This window comes from Zootoca vivipara, chromosome 2, assembly GCF_963506605.1.
Source record: "Zootoca vivipara chromosome 2, rZooViv1.1, whole genome shotgun sequence".
Lineage (NCBI taxonomy): Eukaryota > Metazoa > Chordata > Lepidosauria > Squamata > Lacertidae > Zootoca > Zootoca vivipara.
Window position 1 is genome coordinate 118,641,618 of NC_083277.1, and position 18,316 is coordinate 118,659,933.

Consider the following 18,316-nt stretch of genomic DNA (forward strand, 5'->3'; position numbering starts at 1 on the left):
TGGCCCACGGGCCGTAGTTTGGGGACCCCTGAAATAGAGTACTGTCTCCAGAGATATTCATTTGGCAACTACATTACTATCCTTTAGACACCCAGTGAATACCATTTTGTTCCCAGGGGCTTTTGGAGAATAATAATGCCATCTCTCTGGCATTACAGTTTTGCTGGTGGTGGGTCTATTGCTGGAGGGATTTATGTGGAGACTGGACATCCATCTGTTAGAGATGGTCCAGCTCTCAATTTCCTTCATCAAGGAGGGGGCAGGACTAGTTTAGGGGAAGGGAACCCTTCTGGAGGGAGCGCTGAGGGCCACATTCCCCCAGTGGAAAGCTGGCATTAGTGGGGGGGGGACCAGCAATGTGGGGGGGGGACTAGACACACCCAGACACTCAGTCAAACATGAAAAGCTATTTTTCATGGAAACAGAGACATATATTTAATTCTTGGGAACTCTGCTCAGGTTTTACCTTTCATTTTCTCCATATGCTTAAAAAAATGGGGGGGGGGGTAAGTTAAAGCTCATGAGCACCATTTTCTGGTTCAAAAAGCAGAAACACTGGACAAATGCAAATAACATCAAGGCCTTATAGCTATTCAAACTTTGAAACGCAATTGCAACCATTGTACTTTCATGTTTGTACATGGACAGTTTTTGCATGTTGGCAAACCTAGCTCTCTGTTAAGACATTTCCACCTCTGCTTTGATCACCTTCTGGCAGATCTTCTTGCAAACGAAGGAGCTGCCACTGGGCACTTTGCACGTTCTCCAAGTCCCTTAATGCCCTAGCTCAGGAGTGGGGAGCCTGTGGCCCTCCAGATGAAGCTGCTCTACAACTCTTATCAGCCCTAGCAAACATGGCCAGTGGCCCAGGGTGATGGGAGTTGTAGCTCAGCAGCATCTGAAGGGCCAAATGCTCTCTGGTGAACTGTTGATAAGAGAGATGCTCCGCCCATCGACTAGATGGCCTGCCAGATGTGTTAATGCAGACATGTCCAACCGGTGGATCGCAGGTGCGATCCTGGTCAATCATGGGATTAGATAAAGTGGGCAAGGAATATTGCCGCCCCCCAGCGCTGGGTTCCTCCATTGCTGCAGCAGGGAAGGCCAGGGTGGGCGGCAAGCACAAGGAATGTCACCCAGCCCAGTCTTCACTGGGGTGCTGGGTCCCTTTGACAATGGGAGGGAAAAGAGGGAGGGGCAGGTGCAATCGGGATCCGCATCAGCTGCACAGCTCCCTTTGTTTTGTTTTTTTTTAAATATATTTATTAGAGATTTTTTACAGGAATACAAGACACACAAAAAAACAACAAAAAAATAATACAAAAATACACAAAAATACACAAAAAGCAAGGAAAAAAAAAACTTCCCGACTTCCCCGCCCTCCCCTTCCCGAATCTACTCTACACCCCATTCAGACAGCTTTCATAATATGCAAAAAAACAAAACAAAATCTTACATATCCATATCTTAAGTTCCATAATACTTATTACTAGAGAAATAAAAATCATACATACACATATCTGTCTCTAATTAAACCCCTTTTAGCCTCTAAATTCCCCCCATAAGTACCCCACAATTTCCGATTCTAATACTCTAGAAAAAAAAAGTTAAAATAAACCAAATCCCATCTAGACCCCCCCTCCCTTCCCCGGAAAACATTTCCCTAGGAGTCCCGACCAGTCCCTTACACCAATCCAGATCAGACCTTTTTAATCCGTCCATCAATTAGAATCCCTAAGTCTTTCAACCTACACCAACTCTTGTCCACTCCATTCCCTGCTGTTCTCCCACCCTCCCATTCTGTTTCTGCTGCACACAGTCTTTTACACTTTCCCCATGCCAATTTTCATTTTTTACATTTTCAAATCCCACCATTTGCCCACTGTATGGATGGTGCTCCCCTTCTCTCACTAGGGAAGCACTTCTCCATACCCCTTCCCGGTCTTTAGCCCAAGCAACATAGTCTCTGTTTGGGGCAGGTTCTCCTTCTCTCACTAGGAGGACCTGTTCCCAAATCTCCTCTTCCAGAGCTTGTTGTTTGAAGTCTGTGTCCTGTGTTCCCTCTCTCACCGGTTGCCACAGGTCCCGATTCTTTCGCTCCTCCTGAATTTGTCCCGTGTCTTTTGCTTGTGGCTTTGAAGTTTCCTCTAGTGGTGGGGCATCTTTCTCTAAGTCCGGTTCTTTATCCTTGCGAAGGTCACGTAGTATTTCTTGAGCCAATTCCAGCAGCTGCTGTATGTAGTTCTTTTCCATTATCTGTCTCTATATTTTGTCTGGCTGAGTCCTTTGCCGTGTCGTATTACAAGCCCGGCATGGGATCTTTTTCTCAAGATGGTGTTGTTTCCTGTTTTCATTTCTATGCAAAGTCTAACATAAAGTCTGCGCTGTTCTTTGTCATTGTTTTAAAGATTAATCCAATTGTTCATATTGATTCCTCCAGATCTTTCCAAATTTTCAATTAATCCACGTTCAGATCGAGGGTATAGAAAGTTCAAATAAACAAGAGTATTCTTCCTGCTGCCACTTTGTTACAACGTAATGGCGGCTGGTCGCGGCTTCCTGAGAGCCATTCCCGGGATACCGGGAGGTTTTTCCTTCTCTTTTCGTTATTTGCAGAATCACAGTATCTATTCAGATCTCTTTCCCTTGGTTCTGCTGCCAAGGGTAGAGGTTTAAGGTCCACTTAAAGGAGATTTCGTTGTTTTACAATGGCTTTGCGCTAAAGGCAATGTAGCTGTTTCCCAGTTCTTTCGTTACAGGGGGGGAGCGACCTCCGTTCCCAATTTTTAACTCCCCTTTCCTGGCCAAATCAATCTTTGCCAAAATCCAGAATTTTACTCACGGCCAATTCAGAAGATTTCTTTTTCTTTTTTTCTTTTGGAGGTATCCACCGCTCTCCGCTCGCGGCTCAGGGCTTCACTCAGAGAGGGTAAAAATGGCGCTCGATGGCCCGCGATCCCCACTCACTCCGGAGCTCCCGACAGGGCTCCCGGGGAGTAAAGGGGTCGCTTTTTGGGCTCTGCCGAGTAGCTTCGTCTTCAGACAGCCCAGTCTGAAGCTCTTTTGGGGGGTCGCAGTGCCCTCGCGACTCTCCCCTCCCCCTCTCTGAGCCGTTCCCTCGGAGCTCGAGGAGAACGTGCCGCACAGCGCTGGTGGTGGACCGGAAGTGTCGGCAGCACAGTGCTCGCTTCGGCAGCACATATACTAAAATTGGAACGATACAGAGAAGATTAGCATGGCCCCTGCACAGCTCCCTTGGGGGGGGGGCGGAGAGAGAGAGAAAGACCTGGCTTGGGGGAAAGAGTAGATTGCAGTCTCCTGGAAGTTGGACATGTCTGTGTTAGTGTATTTGATAGTACACTATCAAATTGTATCTGGCAATTGCTTTATTTTGCATTGTTATTCACCTTGAATACCTTGCAGTGGAAAGATGGGGAATAAAAGTGTTCAGTACATATAAGTCCCCTGGCACGCCGGAAGGTGTTGAACTGCAACTCCCATCATTCCTGACTATTTGCCGCCCTGGGTGGGGCTGATGGGACTTGTAATCTGAAAACATCTGGAGGATGCCAGGTTGGAGAAGTCTGCTCCAGAATGCTAACCGCTATTTTGTGGTGGGCATTGAAAGTGATTACTGGTAGATGTGAGCCAGCTGTTTTTTGGAGAAGCCTGTTCAACATTCCTGAACTTTTCACTGAGGAAGCTTTGCTAGGCTTCCTAGAAATGCCACCATTCCTTGGAACTCCGATTGCAAGCCACTGCTTTGAAACAGCGTACTTCAACCTTGGGGCTGGAGGTGGTGTTGGACTGCAACTTCCTGGCTGGGGATGATGGGAGTTGTAGTCCAACCACATCTGAATGGCACCAGGCTGGGGAAAAGTTTATCTAAGGCACTTTGCTTAGTTGAGTAAAAGCTCAAAGTGGCACAAAGGGCAAAACCTAATAGAATCTGTGATGGGCACCTTCTGATCCGTGCATTTTCCTGTCATTTCCACAGCCGCCGTGAAGCTCTGCGTCTCCTTGCGGGTCCCCCAGACCATCCCCATGGACCTGCGGATTGGACAGCGTCTCGCCAAACCTGGCCCTGACACTGCCTTGCTGGCCTTGAAGCAGACGCAGCAGCTCCAACACCAGCTCTTCCTGGCTAGTTTGCACCCCCGACTGGAGTACCAGCAAGTGGAGCAACTCACCCACCAGCACCTGCGGGTCAGTATCCTGCACTTTCTCAGGGTTGGGCGAGGGAAGCAGGTGATGCATATATATACTTCCCCAAAGAGCAGTTAGTCTCCAGTCAGCTTTGCCTCGATTGCCTTCCTGATGCTTCTCATGGGGCTTCTTTGGCAGAAGTACTCCTTTTGCGCTTCTATAGCATCATTAGGAAACATTGTTTCATGCGTATGGACTTCTCCCCTGCAGCAGTGTTATTGAGCCATGCCTCCTACATGACGGGGTTGGACTGGATGACCCTTGAGGGTCCCTTCCAGCTCTACAATTCTATGATTCTATGAAAGAACTGTGGTGCTATAGGGGACTCTCCATAAGCCCCAGGAGGTGCTGCTGCTGCTGCTGCTGCTCTGCAGTCTGATCAAGGGGCCACCAAGTTCTTTAGCCTGCCTCATCTGCTCACTTGGTTCCACAGACAGGACATGCAGTTTCCTCAGGTTATATATGCCCAAAGCAAATGTTGTACCATCGTACGTTGGCAACTGAAGCCCTGTCATATGATGGCTGCCTGTGATCTTCCTTCCCCAAATGATGCACAGTGTTCTTGGGCATTTTTGCCATGGATGGAGAAGGTGCCAGCAGTAGCATGTTGGCAAAGCTCCGCTTCTGTGAGGAATGTCAGGTGGGAGACAGTCACCCCAGACAGGGTGTGAGGATAGGAAGAGAAGGGGTTAACAAGGCAATGACAGGTGAGTGGGATGACCTAATTGCATATCGGAACTGGATGGGAGGGGAGCAATGAAAGGGGGTAGTAGATTGAGAGACCTGAGGAACCTGAAGGGAGTATGGGTCCAGTCACCAGGGGCAGAGTGCATGCTTCAACTGCAAAACCAGGATCAGTCCCTGGTATTCCAGTTAAAGAAACAGTTAAAGAAACAAGTAGAAGGAGATCCTGAAGAGCAGGTGCCATTTAGGGTAGAAAGATCCAGACTCAATGGACACATAGACCTGTAGGTTGGGTCTGCCTTGGACGCAGCTCCCGAAAGTGAGCCGGGTTGGTAGAGGGAAGGAGTTTGGACGCTTCATGCTCCTTTGGAGCCCTGGAGTGTTTTGAGTCACAACTAATGCCAGAAATCATGCTCACAGCGGGGGACCATCTTGCCTCCTCAGCAATCTCCTGCCGTGGGTGTGCCATGGATCCCTGGTGCTGGGAACCGAGGTATCTCAGACTCAGGTCTCAGACTCCAGGTGGGTCATTTCATACAAAGCTTTATTAATTCATACGAGCATAGGAGGCTGCCTTCTGCCGAGCCAGGAAATTGGTCCATTGGGCTCAGGGTTGCCTCCACTGGCTAGCAGTGCCTCTCTACCTGGTGATGCTGACGATTGAACCAGGGACCTTCTGCATGCAAAGCACATGCTCTTCCTCTGGTCCCCTTGGACTCCATCCTTGATATGCTCATCAAACCTCGTCTTCTCTGCATTTGCAGGTGTCGATGGAGTCACCGCCTCAAGATCCCGTGCCTGGGAAGCAGGAACAGGAGCTGCGGCTGCTCTTGAATAAAGACAAAAGCAAACGCAGTAAGAGCCACTCACCTTCTCCTTCCCCCATGTCCCCCTGACTGACTGGTTCCTTCCTTCCTTGCTGTTCCATAATCTTGTGTCACCTACTATTTTCTACCTGCTATGTGACATGATGTATCTAGCAATGGCAACTGGCACCCATTGGACTGGTCGGGCGAGAGGCCAGTAGCCAGGGACAGGGTGGATCCAGAGCCAGTGACAAGCAGAGCCAGAGCCAATCACAGGCAGAGCCGACTGATTCTAGGTTTGTCCTCCCGGCTCAGTTCCACAAGGGGCAAATCAGAGACCAAGGAGGAAGCTGGCTGAGGGCAAAATGAGGCTTTTTGCTGCTGTTACATTTTTTAACCTGCTCTTCACCAGCTGGTCCCAGGGTAGGTTGCAACAGTTGAGAAAGTTTAAATGGTTTACAGTCACAGGAACAGGGTGAGCCCTGAAGACACACATCTCAGGTCTCGAAAGGGTGGGGTGAAGAGGTCTGCAGCATTCACTGAATAAGCCAGACGTACCTGTGTGGGGAGGGAATTCCACAGCTTAGGGGCTACCACAAAAACATGCCCTCTCCCAAACTTCTTTGCGAGGTGCAGCTACCAAGCGGGTCTTCTCTGGTGAACTTAACCCCCGGAGGGCCTGTAGGAAAGGAGGCAGCCATTCAGATATTTGGGGCTGAAGTCACTTTGGACTTTAAACACCATTGTGAGCACCTTGAATTGGGTATGGAAACAAACTGTCAGCCCGTACATTTTTTTAAAGAATGGGTTATATGAATTCTGAAGGCAATCCCAGCCAAGAAACTGGCCATTGGTGGCGCAGTGCCCCGTTTGGCCTAATTGACTATCCTCCTTTGGTACCCAAGGTGGGAATCTGGTCCCACATTTACAGTGCAATCCTGTACATGTCTACTGTAAAATAAACTATACTAAGGGCTCGTCCACACCTCTGTTTGCCGTGCTGCTTTCCCGCAGAAAAAAACACTCTTTACTGCTGAATTGGAACAAATGGCAATTTTCTGCAGATTGCCGTTTGTTCCACTTCAGCAGTAAAGAGCATGTTTTTCAGGGGAATGCTGTGGGGCAAATGCAAAACCACTTGGACCCATGCTTAGAAACTGGGACACTCAGAAAACCACTGGGACCCATTGCTTTCAAGGCAAGGAGCAAGCGGAAGTGTGGAGGAGCCCTGAGTTCAGTAAGACTTAATTCCCTAGTAAGGGTGTATAGGAGTGTCGGTTTAGAGATATAAACATTCTGGATTTATTGCAGACACAAAGGGGAAAGGGTTTAACTTTGTAAACAAAAATTCATGTCTTGAGAATTGTTTGCAGTATTTGACTCTTAAGTAACCTTGGGAATAATATATAGAGATGCTTTCAATAGCTTTCATTTATTAAATTATTATTTCTGCTGTGAAAAGTTCATATTCCCTGATGTGTATAACTGTAGATATGGCAGTATGTTTAGAAATAATATTATTGAATGTCTGTGTGAAGAAATGGATGCATCAGACAGGGAACAGTTAAGTCATTTGCAAATAATAATGCACAATGCATGCATAACCCTGATTGATTTCTTCATAGAGAGACGTCTGATATGCTTTTGAATGAAAACTTAACACACTGTTAATTCAGTAGCAGGTACAATTATAAACACAGGATGCATAACAATAGCATGGATCCAGTTTGCCCATCCTCTGCAAAAAATAAACAAATCAAATCAAATCAAATCAACATTCTCTTTTGCAGATAAATGTCCCAAACAAAAAATACCAGTAAGTAGTAAGGTGTAAATACCCACAGAAGTAAAAGGAGAGCTTTCACAAATCCTTAACCATATGTGAAAGATGTTATTGTGCTGACAACAAAATATAAATTCAGTATCTACTGAAACTATAAAGACTCAACAGATTTAAAGCATGTGTATTACGTTTGCTCTCAGTTGTATCTCATGCCTATGAGGTAAAAAATGGTAAAGGACCCCTGGAGGGTTAAGTCCAGTCAAACTTGACTATGGGGTTGCGGTACTCATCCCGCTTTCAGGCTGAGGGAGCTGGCGTTTGTCTGCAGACATCTTTTCAGGTCATGTGGCCAGCATGACTAAACCGCTTCTGGATACCGTGACGGAAACCAGAGCACATGGAAATGCCATTTACCTTCCTGCCACAGCGGTACCTATTTATCTACTTGCACTGGCATGCTTTTGAACTGCTGGATTGGCAGAAACTGGGACAGAGCAACAGGAGCTCACTCCGTCTTGGGGATTCGAACCGCTGACCTTCTGATTGGCAAGCCCAAGCGGCTCAGTGGTTTAAACCACAGCGCCACCTGCGTCCCTATGAAAACTAATGGTGCAATCAGGGTTGGATCCTGATGGTGTTAGTTGCGCTTTCCATTGAAACCAATGATCATTCAGACATGACCAACTTTTCACATTGACCTCAGTGAGACCCGAATGTAACTAACTTTGTTTGGATGCAGCTACTGTTTCTTTAATTTACCACAATACTCCTTGTTGTTTTCATTGCAACATACCATAAATTGTCAAAAAGAATCACAAGGCAATTTGGAAGGCAACATAAAAAATAATTGACCAGCTAACACCTCCTGCTTTAACATAATGCTATGTGAGAAGGGGGGGGGACGGGTCATTGAGACCCTCAGCACAATGGATGTTGGTTTCCACCCCCCTCCTCATTTACTTGTGTTGGGATCTAACTGACCCCATTTCCCTTTTCATTAACCCCTTAAATGTAAGCATACATGATACACATCCAAAGCAGGGAGAAGTAAAACACCTCAATAATTAACCCCCTTAAAAATAGAGAGAACTAATGAAATATTAAGTTCCTACAGGTGGGTGGGAATTTTAGATCTTTTGTACTGTATAATCCTTGGGGTTAAGCTGCAACTACAAATGCAGAGGAAGGTTAAACCAGGAAACGGGGAAATGAAAAATAAGCAAACCGCCCTCCTTTTCCTCCAGTGTTGTTTTTCTCAGACCCTCCTATCACTAATTCCATCTCTTCCTGTCTGCCTGGCATGCAGGAGTCATGATAAGGCTGCCTGAACATTGCGCTAGATGTCTGCTGCTTCCCCCCACCTTTTTTTTAACGTATGGATATTGTAACAGAGCAAAAATCCCACAAGTGTTGAGAAACTTGCCTGCTTTGGCAATAGTCGTTTGCTGCCTGCAGTGATGATGTGAGGCAGATATAGCTCCCATCTGTGCTGTGTTACTCCAGCATCGCAGAGCTTGCCTAGGAACAGGTGTGGGTGTGTCAGTGCAGTACGAAATTGGAAGAGGCTTCGCAGCATGCAAAAATGTTTGGTGGCTGAGTGCCCCCCCCCACCCCTTTGGCCACTAATGGATGCAGGTTTGTAAGATGCAGGACATTTCCATGTAACCAGCATGTTCCATTGGACGCATTCATCAGGGATGCAGATGGATCAGTCAAACCTAAGCTTCTTCAGCAAGGTGATAAGGGAGCTGAAAGGGTGAACTTGCTTCCCCGAAATCATCAGTCAGAAAACACCAGATCTCATTGTGTTTCGAACCAAGTTGCTTCTCGACAGCGGGTACAGTGGTACCTCAGGTTAAGAACTTAATTCGTTCCGGAGGTCCGTTCTTAACCTGAAACTGTTCTTAACCTGAGGTACCACTTTAGCTAATGGGGCCTCCCGCTGCCGCCACGCGGCCATGTTATTTCTGTTCTCATCCTGAAGCAAAGTTCTTAACCCAAGGTATTATTTCTGGGTTAGCAGAGTCTGTAACCTGAAGCGTCTGTAACCTGAAGCGTCTGTAACCTGAAGCGTCTGTAACCCGAAGCGTCTGTAACCCGAGGTACCACTGTATTAAAAATAGTGGTAGTGGTAAGAGTGGTCTCTTCAGCAGTCCCCCTTAAGCAACCATTAAGCACAGAATTCAGAGGCTCCATAGATCCCAGAACACATGAATTCTCATGCTCCTGGGAAGGGCCATAGCTTAGTGGCAGACTCCATGCTTTGTGTGCAGAAGATCCCAGATTCAACCCCAAACACCTCCAGGTGGGGGGGTGGGGGTGGGGGAGACAGGCAGTATACTGACTTTGTGAGACCTTTGCTGAGCTCCTGGAGGATTATTCTAAGGGCATTAAATGTGTCACTGGCAGTCAGGACAGTGCTATTTGTTTGTTTCTTTTTAAAAAAGATATATCTTATTGTTTAAAAACTTATAAAATGAAATACATACATATATAATTCACACCTACAAACATAAACTTCACATCACTATACCGCATAACAAAAGACGAACATAAAGAGAAGTTTTCTGTAATTTTCACACTTGTACTCTATTTATCAGATCTTAAGAATGACGTCCAATTAAACTTGCTGTATTTTAATTATTAACTTAATATTTTCGCACAGTTTGTATATACATTCCATATTTCCATCACTTAATCATCTATTTAACAATTTGTTTAACAAGGTTCAGTCTAGTTCTTTTATGTTATTATTTTTCAGATATTCTTTGAAAGCTCCCCAATCCTTATTGACTACTTATTTCATATGTCCTCTTATTCTACCTGTTGTTTTGCCAATTGCATATATTCTACCATTAAAGACTGCCAGTCTATTATATTGGGTACTGTTTTGTTTTTTCCAATTTCTCGCTATGACTGGCAGTCAGGGCAGTGCTATTTGTTTATTTCATAGCAAGAACAGGAGTAGTGATTTTCTCAGGGACCATGGCATGGGGAAAGGGGAGATTTAACCCTTTCCTCCACAACTTCAATCGCAATGGCAACCCCCCTGTGTACTGCAATTAGTGATAGGGGGAAAGCTTCCATTGGTCCTAAAGGGACCTCTTCCCATCACTACTTGCAGTGCATGGAGGGAGAGTGTGTCATTGGGACCATGGCTGTGGAGGAAAGGGTTAAACCTCCCCCTCCCCCGTGCTGTGGTCCTGATGGGGAAACAGCAACAATCAAAGAACTGAAGTTTGGGAAGGGACCACAAGGATCATCTAGTCCAACTCCCTACAATGCTGGGATTTGCAGCTGGCCCCTACAGAGATCGAACCCACAATCTTAGTGTTATCAGCACCATGCTGTTGCCAACTGAGCTAACTTGGTTGGAAGCATGTGCAGTTAGGAACTCTGTGTACATGGCACTGCAAACTAAAAAAAAACTTTCCAATACCCACTTACTGAGTTTTTTTGTCACCTCCGGGAACCCAGATTAAGCACCAAGAAAAGCTGAATTGAATGACTCGTATAAATTTGCATTAATTTAGCAGATCTTGGCCCGACTGCACTGGCTGCCAATTAGTTTCTGGGTCCCATTCAAAGTGTTGCTTTTGACCTATAAAGCCTTAAGTGGCACAGGATTGCAGTACCTGAAGGACTGCCTCTCCCCGTATAAACTGTCCTGGACTCTGCTTTCATCGTCTGAGGCCTTCTCTGTGTGCCTCCTCCAAGACAGGTCCAGAGGGTGGCAACACGAGAACGGGGCCTTCTTTAAAGTGGCTCCCAGCTTGTGGAATGCTCTCCCCAGGGAGGTTTGCCTGGCGCCTTCATTATATATATAATAAGTGCCAGGCAAAAACGTTGCTCTTCAACCAGGCCTTTGGCTGATTGATGTTCTATAGCCTTATAAATGTGTCTGTGGGAAGGCGGGGGGTTGTTTCGCTGTTTACTTATTTTCATGGTTTTTAATCCTGTATTTTACTGTGAACCACCCCAAGATCTTATGATGGAGGGTGGTATATAAATCTAATACATTGTTGTTGTTGTTTAGTCGTGTCCGACTCTTTGTGACCCCATGGACCATAGCACGCCAGGCACTCCTGTCTTGATCTAATACATAAATAAAAATAAAATAAAATTTGCAAATATCAGCTGATTTGGCATACAGTACTTCTGTTTCTGCCAAAGAAAACAGCAGAACCGTTCAGGTCACAAATACAAACAGCTAGATTTATTTAAATTTAAATTTCGGTGCTTTTAAGTACAGCTCACATTCTCATGATGCTGAATGCTGACCCCATTTGGTGATTTCTGCCTTCACAGTGTGATTAAATGAAACCTAAGGGTCTCAGCACACATTGCATTTTTTAGGCACACACCTACCTATTTGATATACACTTAAAAAGGCATAAAGGTAAAGGGACCCCTGGCCATTAGGTCCAGTCGTGACCGACTCTGGAGTTGCGGCTCTCATCTTCTCAGTTTACAGCCACAGTCTTGATACAAGAGCACAGTGCACATGAAGGTGCCCAGCCTTCCCCATCCTGGTCCCCGCCAGCTCTGTCAGACTACATCATCCCTGATCATTGACCATGCTGGCTACTGCTGATGGGTGTCATAATCCAAAACATCCGAAGAGCACCAGGCTGCGGAGACCTGGCATAGCCTATGACAAACGTTAAATTCGGGAGCACAGGAGAAATGTGAGAAACCAGAGCTCAGCATCCTGCTAGGCACCTGCTGTTCTTAGCTCAGCCAGAGCCTTCCTGGAGCACTTTGTGTTCATGCCTGCACTTCCCTCTTGGCATATAGTGGTCCAGGAGATACAAGCAATCATGTGGCAGGCTGATGCTCGGTGAAATAGGGTGTGTCAGGGTGTGTACTTGAGCAGTGTTGCAGCCCTCCATGAAGCATAGCAGTGCAAGGGAATAAATAAGCTGTGTAACTCGCCCTTGTTGCCCCGAGACAGGATATCCTGTGTCTCAAGCATTCCTGGCAGATGCCTACCCAACTGTGCCATGAAACTGCCCAGCAAAGAGATTCTGTATAGCTTCCCCTATTTGGTGACTTACTCCATTGCTGGACTACTTTAGCCCACAGCTGGTGTGTTCCTGGAATGCCACGATGGCCACTTCCCATGGCTTCCTCCTGTGATGTTCCAGTGAAGAAGGAATCCTGGAATCATGGGATGAGGTAGATTGTGGCTCTCGGGTTTGGGGGTTGGGAGCTGCTGCCATTTTTAGTACCCATGTGCTGCACCCATCCCACATGATCCCCAGCTACCCAAACTTTGTAGACTTAAGACCCAAGAAGAAGCAACCACAGCACTCCAGAAATGTGTGGACCAGGCTGAAGAGCAGCCTAGTAGCAGATAAAACTGCATGGGTTCTGGAATCTCCTTGCTAGGCAAGTTTGGGAGCCTGCCTGCGGGAATGCTTTCGCAGAGAACATGTGGCACTCCAAATGCTGCTGGACTAGAACTCCCATCGTCCTTGACCATGCTTGCTGGGGCTGATGGGAAATGGAGTTGAACAAAATCTGGAGGGCCATGGATCTACAGTCCCTGCTTTTGATACAGAAGATCAGAGTTAACTGGGACAAACCATTTGATGAGGTGCCACAGTTGTGCTGCTGGCAAGGTAGGGAGTTAGTGGCATTTCTTAATCTTTAGCCTGCTTTATCTTCCTGTAAGACTGACTCCAGCTTCTTTACATCCCCAGTGGGTGGATGAACAATTCGTCCCATGCGCTTTCTGGGTTTCTTCAAAGGATTGGCCCGTGATTCTCTTTTGAGGGCTGCATTCTCCAGGGGTCAGGGCTGATCTGTCAGGGGCTGCATGCTGGCACTTTCTGCCACCCCTCCACTGCTCCTTGCCATTCACATGAAATTTCATCCAACGGCCACATGAAGCCCACCCCCTGCTGTAATTCAGTGAAGTTAGTGCAACACCTGGATGCAGTGCGTTGGCCAGTAGTGCGGAAAAGGCCATGAGGGCAGCACTCCAGTATTTATTCTGTATTTTATTCCGTGAACCGCCTGGAGATCTTATGATGAAGGGTGGTATATAAATCAAATAAATCAATAAAAAATAAGCTGAAGTGAGTGTATGGATGGGGCCCGTGAGTTGACCAGCAGGACTATTCAGAAGCTGATGGATGAGTTTGGTGGTTGATCAGGAAAGGAAACTGGTGGATGGCCCTGCCTCAGTAGCCAGCTAATTTAGGTCTCTTGCATTTCTACGATATTTAGGTGGTTCATGTCAGTATCAACCAGGGGCACCCAATTTCTCATACTGCTGATGGCATCGGTCCTCATATGTTAACCCTTCCTGCCATCTAGCGTCCAGCTCTAGAGCTGCACCTTCCCTCTTTCACTGGCTTCTGTTTTCCCTTCCTTCAAATCACCTGTTGTCTGAAGCTTCTTCTCCCTCAGCCTCAGCCCATGTGATGAACTGCTTAATGGTCCAAGTGAGCTGCATTGCTCTTGCACTGTAAGTGTGTTCAACCCCACAGATTCTAAAATGGAGAGTAGCTGCATCTCCCACCATTTCCCAGAATACGTCTTCATACACATTGTGGTAGCCAAGTATTACCAGGAGAGAAAGCTTGTGAGGTCTGGAGCCTGCACCACTTGAACATTATAATCTCAAATGTTTTTCAGACCAAGGAATCACTTACAAAGTTACACACAACTGTTTTTGTTTTCAGATAATAACACTCAAAGCAGCCCTGCAGATCATAGGATCTGCATAAGATCCTGAGATTTTCAAAATTAGAACAATGGGCTGGCTTGCGCCCGTCTCTTCCTGGATAGATACAATTCTCCTATTTTATTTAAATTTTATTTATTGAATTGATATACCTGGGGGTCTGGTGTTTGTGTGTGTGCATCATACCATCATGTCATATAAGTTTGACCCTAAGAAGCAACACAGCATAAGTTACAGAAAAGAAAGAAAAATGCAGATTGTAGAGTCCAATCCGATATGTTGCTGCTCAGAAAGAAGTCCCATTGAGTGCAAGTTGGCATAGGGCTGCAGCCAGGATGACTCTTCCTGAGCTTTAGAAATCAGAAAGTCTATGTCTCCCTCTACAAACAGTTGCAGAAGGTTTGGGAAACTGTAGCATTGGCAAAAGAAAAAACAACTATCCATATTGTATCAAACCAAGTGAAGGGATATTTTAAGAAGAGGTTCTTTGTTCCTGGTTGAATGCCTTTTATTTATCACCAGATATTTGGTGCAAATTAAAGTTTTAACAGTCTTGTTGTAAGTCATAACAGTTTTTTGTTGAGAAACTAAACATTGTTGTATTAAAATTTTTCTTTGTCATGTGTACATCTCTTTGTTTTAATAAAAAGCATTTGGTAGTGACAGTATAGGATACATGAAAGGATACGTATTAATCTGAAATCCCTCTCTTTAGCTGAGGATGGCAGACTCTAGGGCTGTAATGTTCTTGCATTGATTATTTTTTAAAAAATCAAAAATGTAACTGTCAGAGGGTCGTCATGGGTACTCTAGGGTAACTCCGCCTGAGTCCAGTTTTTCTTCAAAGAAGTTTATTGTGCTATTTATTTACAGTGTAGAGACAGCTTAAAACATGACCTCTCATCCCGAATCAGAATCCGGCAATGGCGTACGTCTGTTCCTATGCCAGCAAAGTAGTCTGGGCACCCCAAAACACTGCCCCCTTGACCTGCGTTGTGGCGCTCTCCTTACTTCTGGCGCCGGAAGGAGTGATGCTCTTTCAGCTTCCTCCCTCAGCAGTCGGTACCCTGGCTCTGCAGCATCCCTAAGCGTATGCCTGCATCCCTCCGCCACCCCCTGAGCTTTCCCATTGTTCCTCCCTCTGATTTCTCTCCGCCTCCGAGTCTCCCCCTCCCCCTCTGGCTGCTTCAGAACCACTGGTGCTCTCTGTACTTGACGAGGTGGACGTCAGGATGATGGGGGCTGGCTCCCTGTAGGGAGTCACCCTTACAGTAACTTTAACAAATCCATACATGCCACTCATTTCACAACCACCATTGTGAGCTGGGCCAGTAATGCACCTGTTTTACACATAGGGAACTGAGGCTGAGACGGTGACCTAGGCTAGGAGGAATGTGACCTTCAGCCCCTTGGCCCAAGGCCCATGCAGTCATCCATAGCACTCTGCTGGGATGGTTTTATAGTGATTGGAAGCAGCCTACTTTCTGGCTTGCACTCACACCTCTTTGGGCACTAGAAAAGGATATTTCAAAGATCTGCTGAGAGACACCCCTGGGAATTCCTCCCAGTCACTTCCCATGCTGTGACATCAGCACCTTGAAGGTGGTGTTGTGCTAGCAGAATGGCACAGCACAGTTCCGATAGTGGAAACAGCAAGCTGGTTCTTGGGAAGGCACAGGAAGGGTGACCTCATCCAAGTTCTGAGCCTGTTTTCCCTTAAAGCAGTGTTTCTCAAACTTAGGTCCCCAGCTGTTGTTGGACCACAATTCCCATCATCTCTGACCACTGGTCCTGCTAGCCAGTGCTCCCCCCGAGTACTCAAGGGTACGCTGTGCCGGCACCTCATTTTTGTTGTGTGTGTGTTTTTGTGGCACTTACTGTAACATCTTCATGATGAGTACCAGCACCTATTTTTCTAGGGGGGGGGGGAGCACTAGGGATGATGGGAGGTGTAGTCAGCTGGGACCCAAGTTTGGGAAACATTGCCTTAAGATTCTAAGAACATAAAGAAAAGTCCGACCCTTCTAGTCCAACATTTCATTCTCACAGTAGCCAACCAGATGCCTGTAGGAAACCTGCAAGCAATACTACATAACATAAAAGTGCTCTAAGGTGTATGTAAGAGTGTGTGCTTTCATCCTGCTCCCTGATCTCTCATAGGTGTTCATAGAGAATCAGCACAGCCCTTGCTGTGCCTCCCACAAATTTGCCCTTCTTTGAACAGCGATGATCAAAGCAGGGTAGCTCCTGCACACAGCTGGCAACTCTTCTCTCTGATCATTATGATGTGCGAAGTAGGCATCTCTGCAGCTCTAGGTCAGAGTGCCCCCCCTTCTGCCCCCAATGCCACACCACCTGGAGCCATGTCATGAACAGTTGAGGGCTGTGGGGAGCTTGACCCTTATTCTGCTGGGCCCCACAGCCAATCGGGGAGCAGGATGGCTTTGCATTTGAGAAAAGGCCAAAGCATTTGGAGCTTCTTACTTTGGGGGGGGGGTGTTTTCATGGGAGACACGGTGAAAAGTTTTGTGAATGGTGAGGATACGGGGGGTGGGATTGTGGTACAAGTTGGACAAAGCTGCTGCTGAGTGGTATAGCCATGCTGTGCAAGCAGAAGGTCTCATGTTCAGTCAATGGCATCTCCAGGTAGAACCAGAGCAGGGTGGTTCACCTTTGGCTGCCCAGATGTGGCTGGACTACAAACTCTCCCTGACCATTGGCCATGCTGACTGGGGCTGATGGGAGTTGGAGTCTAACAACATCCAGAGGTTCACAGGTTCCCCATCCTTGGTATATATACAATACAGTGGTAGGTGGGCCCATTGGTCTGAGTTGAATTAAGATGAATTCCTATGCCAAAGAGAGAAAAACTTTGTGTGTTGCTAACTTTTGCAACTTACTATCACCACATTATGAGGATTAAAGGGGGGGACATTTGCCTTCATGTCCTACCAAATGTCTCCTTTGACAAGTGAGAATGGCAAACTACTTCTTTTAAAGCACACGCTCTTCTTAAGTGAATCCATTCTTTAATTACTTATTGAAAAGCCGTAGCGTGCATTTTGAGTTTAATTGAATTCCCAATGATTTGCTGACAGCAGGTTGATACAGCCTCAGGGGTTGTGGCTTTTGCTGAAAGGAGCTGAAGTCTAATTCCAATGGGTGGCAGGTGCTAAAGATGGCGCTGAGCTGTGTCTTGGTGGCATCATCTCATGATGGTTTTTTTGCTCAACAGGTGCTGTAGCGAGTATGGTTGTGAAGCAGAAGCTGGCAGAGGTCATCCTGAAGAAACAGCAGGCCGCTCTGGAAAGGACCAATGCACCAGTCATTACATACAGGTGATCTGGTTATAGATGCATATGGGTTAATACATACATGTCTGCTGGCTGTGTCCTATGCCAGGTCTCAGTTCTTGTTAAAGCCCAAACCCCAAAGAATGTAAAACTTGGCTATTGATCTCTAGCTGGTTGAGTTGATTTTATTCCCTGGGTTTCACCCTGATTCATCCAGATGTGAGAGCCCTTGATTTACACCATTTTCACCCACAGCGTATTCTCATATCATTTTCTTCACCCATACTATGGACATTAAACCTCCATTGGCTAAAATGGACGTTCTGGATGAAGAAGAGAACCCTGCATGCTCCTGGTCCTTGGGCAAGGCCCACTGCACAAAAACCGCATTCAGGCTCTGTTCTGTGTTTAAGCAACTTGTGGACAGTGTGTGTTCCACTCCCTTCTTTAGCTGCTCCACCCTGACCTTCCCACAGTTGGGAACCCTGAATTATCAGAGTTCCCAATCGTGAGGAATAATCTAAAAAAAACCTTTCAGAGCTCCGTGCCCAAGCAGGAAAGTCAGAGGGTAGAAGGTGGGGCTGGTGCACATGCCATATGTTGCCCCCCAGCACAAGTTGCTTAAATATAGTGGTTGTAATGCCTGAATAGGGCTGTATTTCCAGGTAAACATGCATAGGATCATGCTTCATATCTTGGTTCCATGTTATTTTCTATGCACTTTGTTTTACATCTCTATAATCCTCCACCTGCTTTCTGTAGGTGTTTGGCGTGCTGGCAAAACTGAGCCAGTTCACACACCCCTGGGATCATGATTAGCCTGTCTGGCATTATACCTCCCACCTCCTGT

The 18,316-nt window shown here is 46.4% G+C and overlaps 1 protein-coding gene and 1 pseudogene across 4 annotated transcripts in view; both read left to right on the plus strand.

The window, feature by feature from the left end:
* HDAC7 (histone deacetylase 7) overlaps positions 1 to 18,316 on the plus strand; it is a 194,037-nt gene that overhangs the window by 131,586 nt on the left and 44,135 nt on the right. For all 4 annotated transcript variants that reach the window (XM_060272130.1, XM_060272131.1, XM_060272132.1 and 1 more), the window contains 3 exons: positions 3,998 to 4,206; positions 5,655 to 5,745; positions 17,409 to 17,511. In XM_060272130.1, the coding sequence (XP_060128113.1) occupies positions 3,998 to 4,206; positions 5,655 to 5,745; positions 17,409 to 17,511 (403 nt within the window). The remainder of the gene's footprint in view (positions 1 to 3,997; positions 4,207 to 5,654; positions 5,746 to 17,408; positions 17,512 to 18,316) is intronic.
* Positions 3,181 to 3,249, plus strand: LOC118081627 (U6 spliceosomal RNA; annotated as a pseudogene).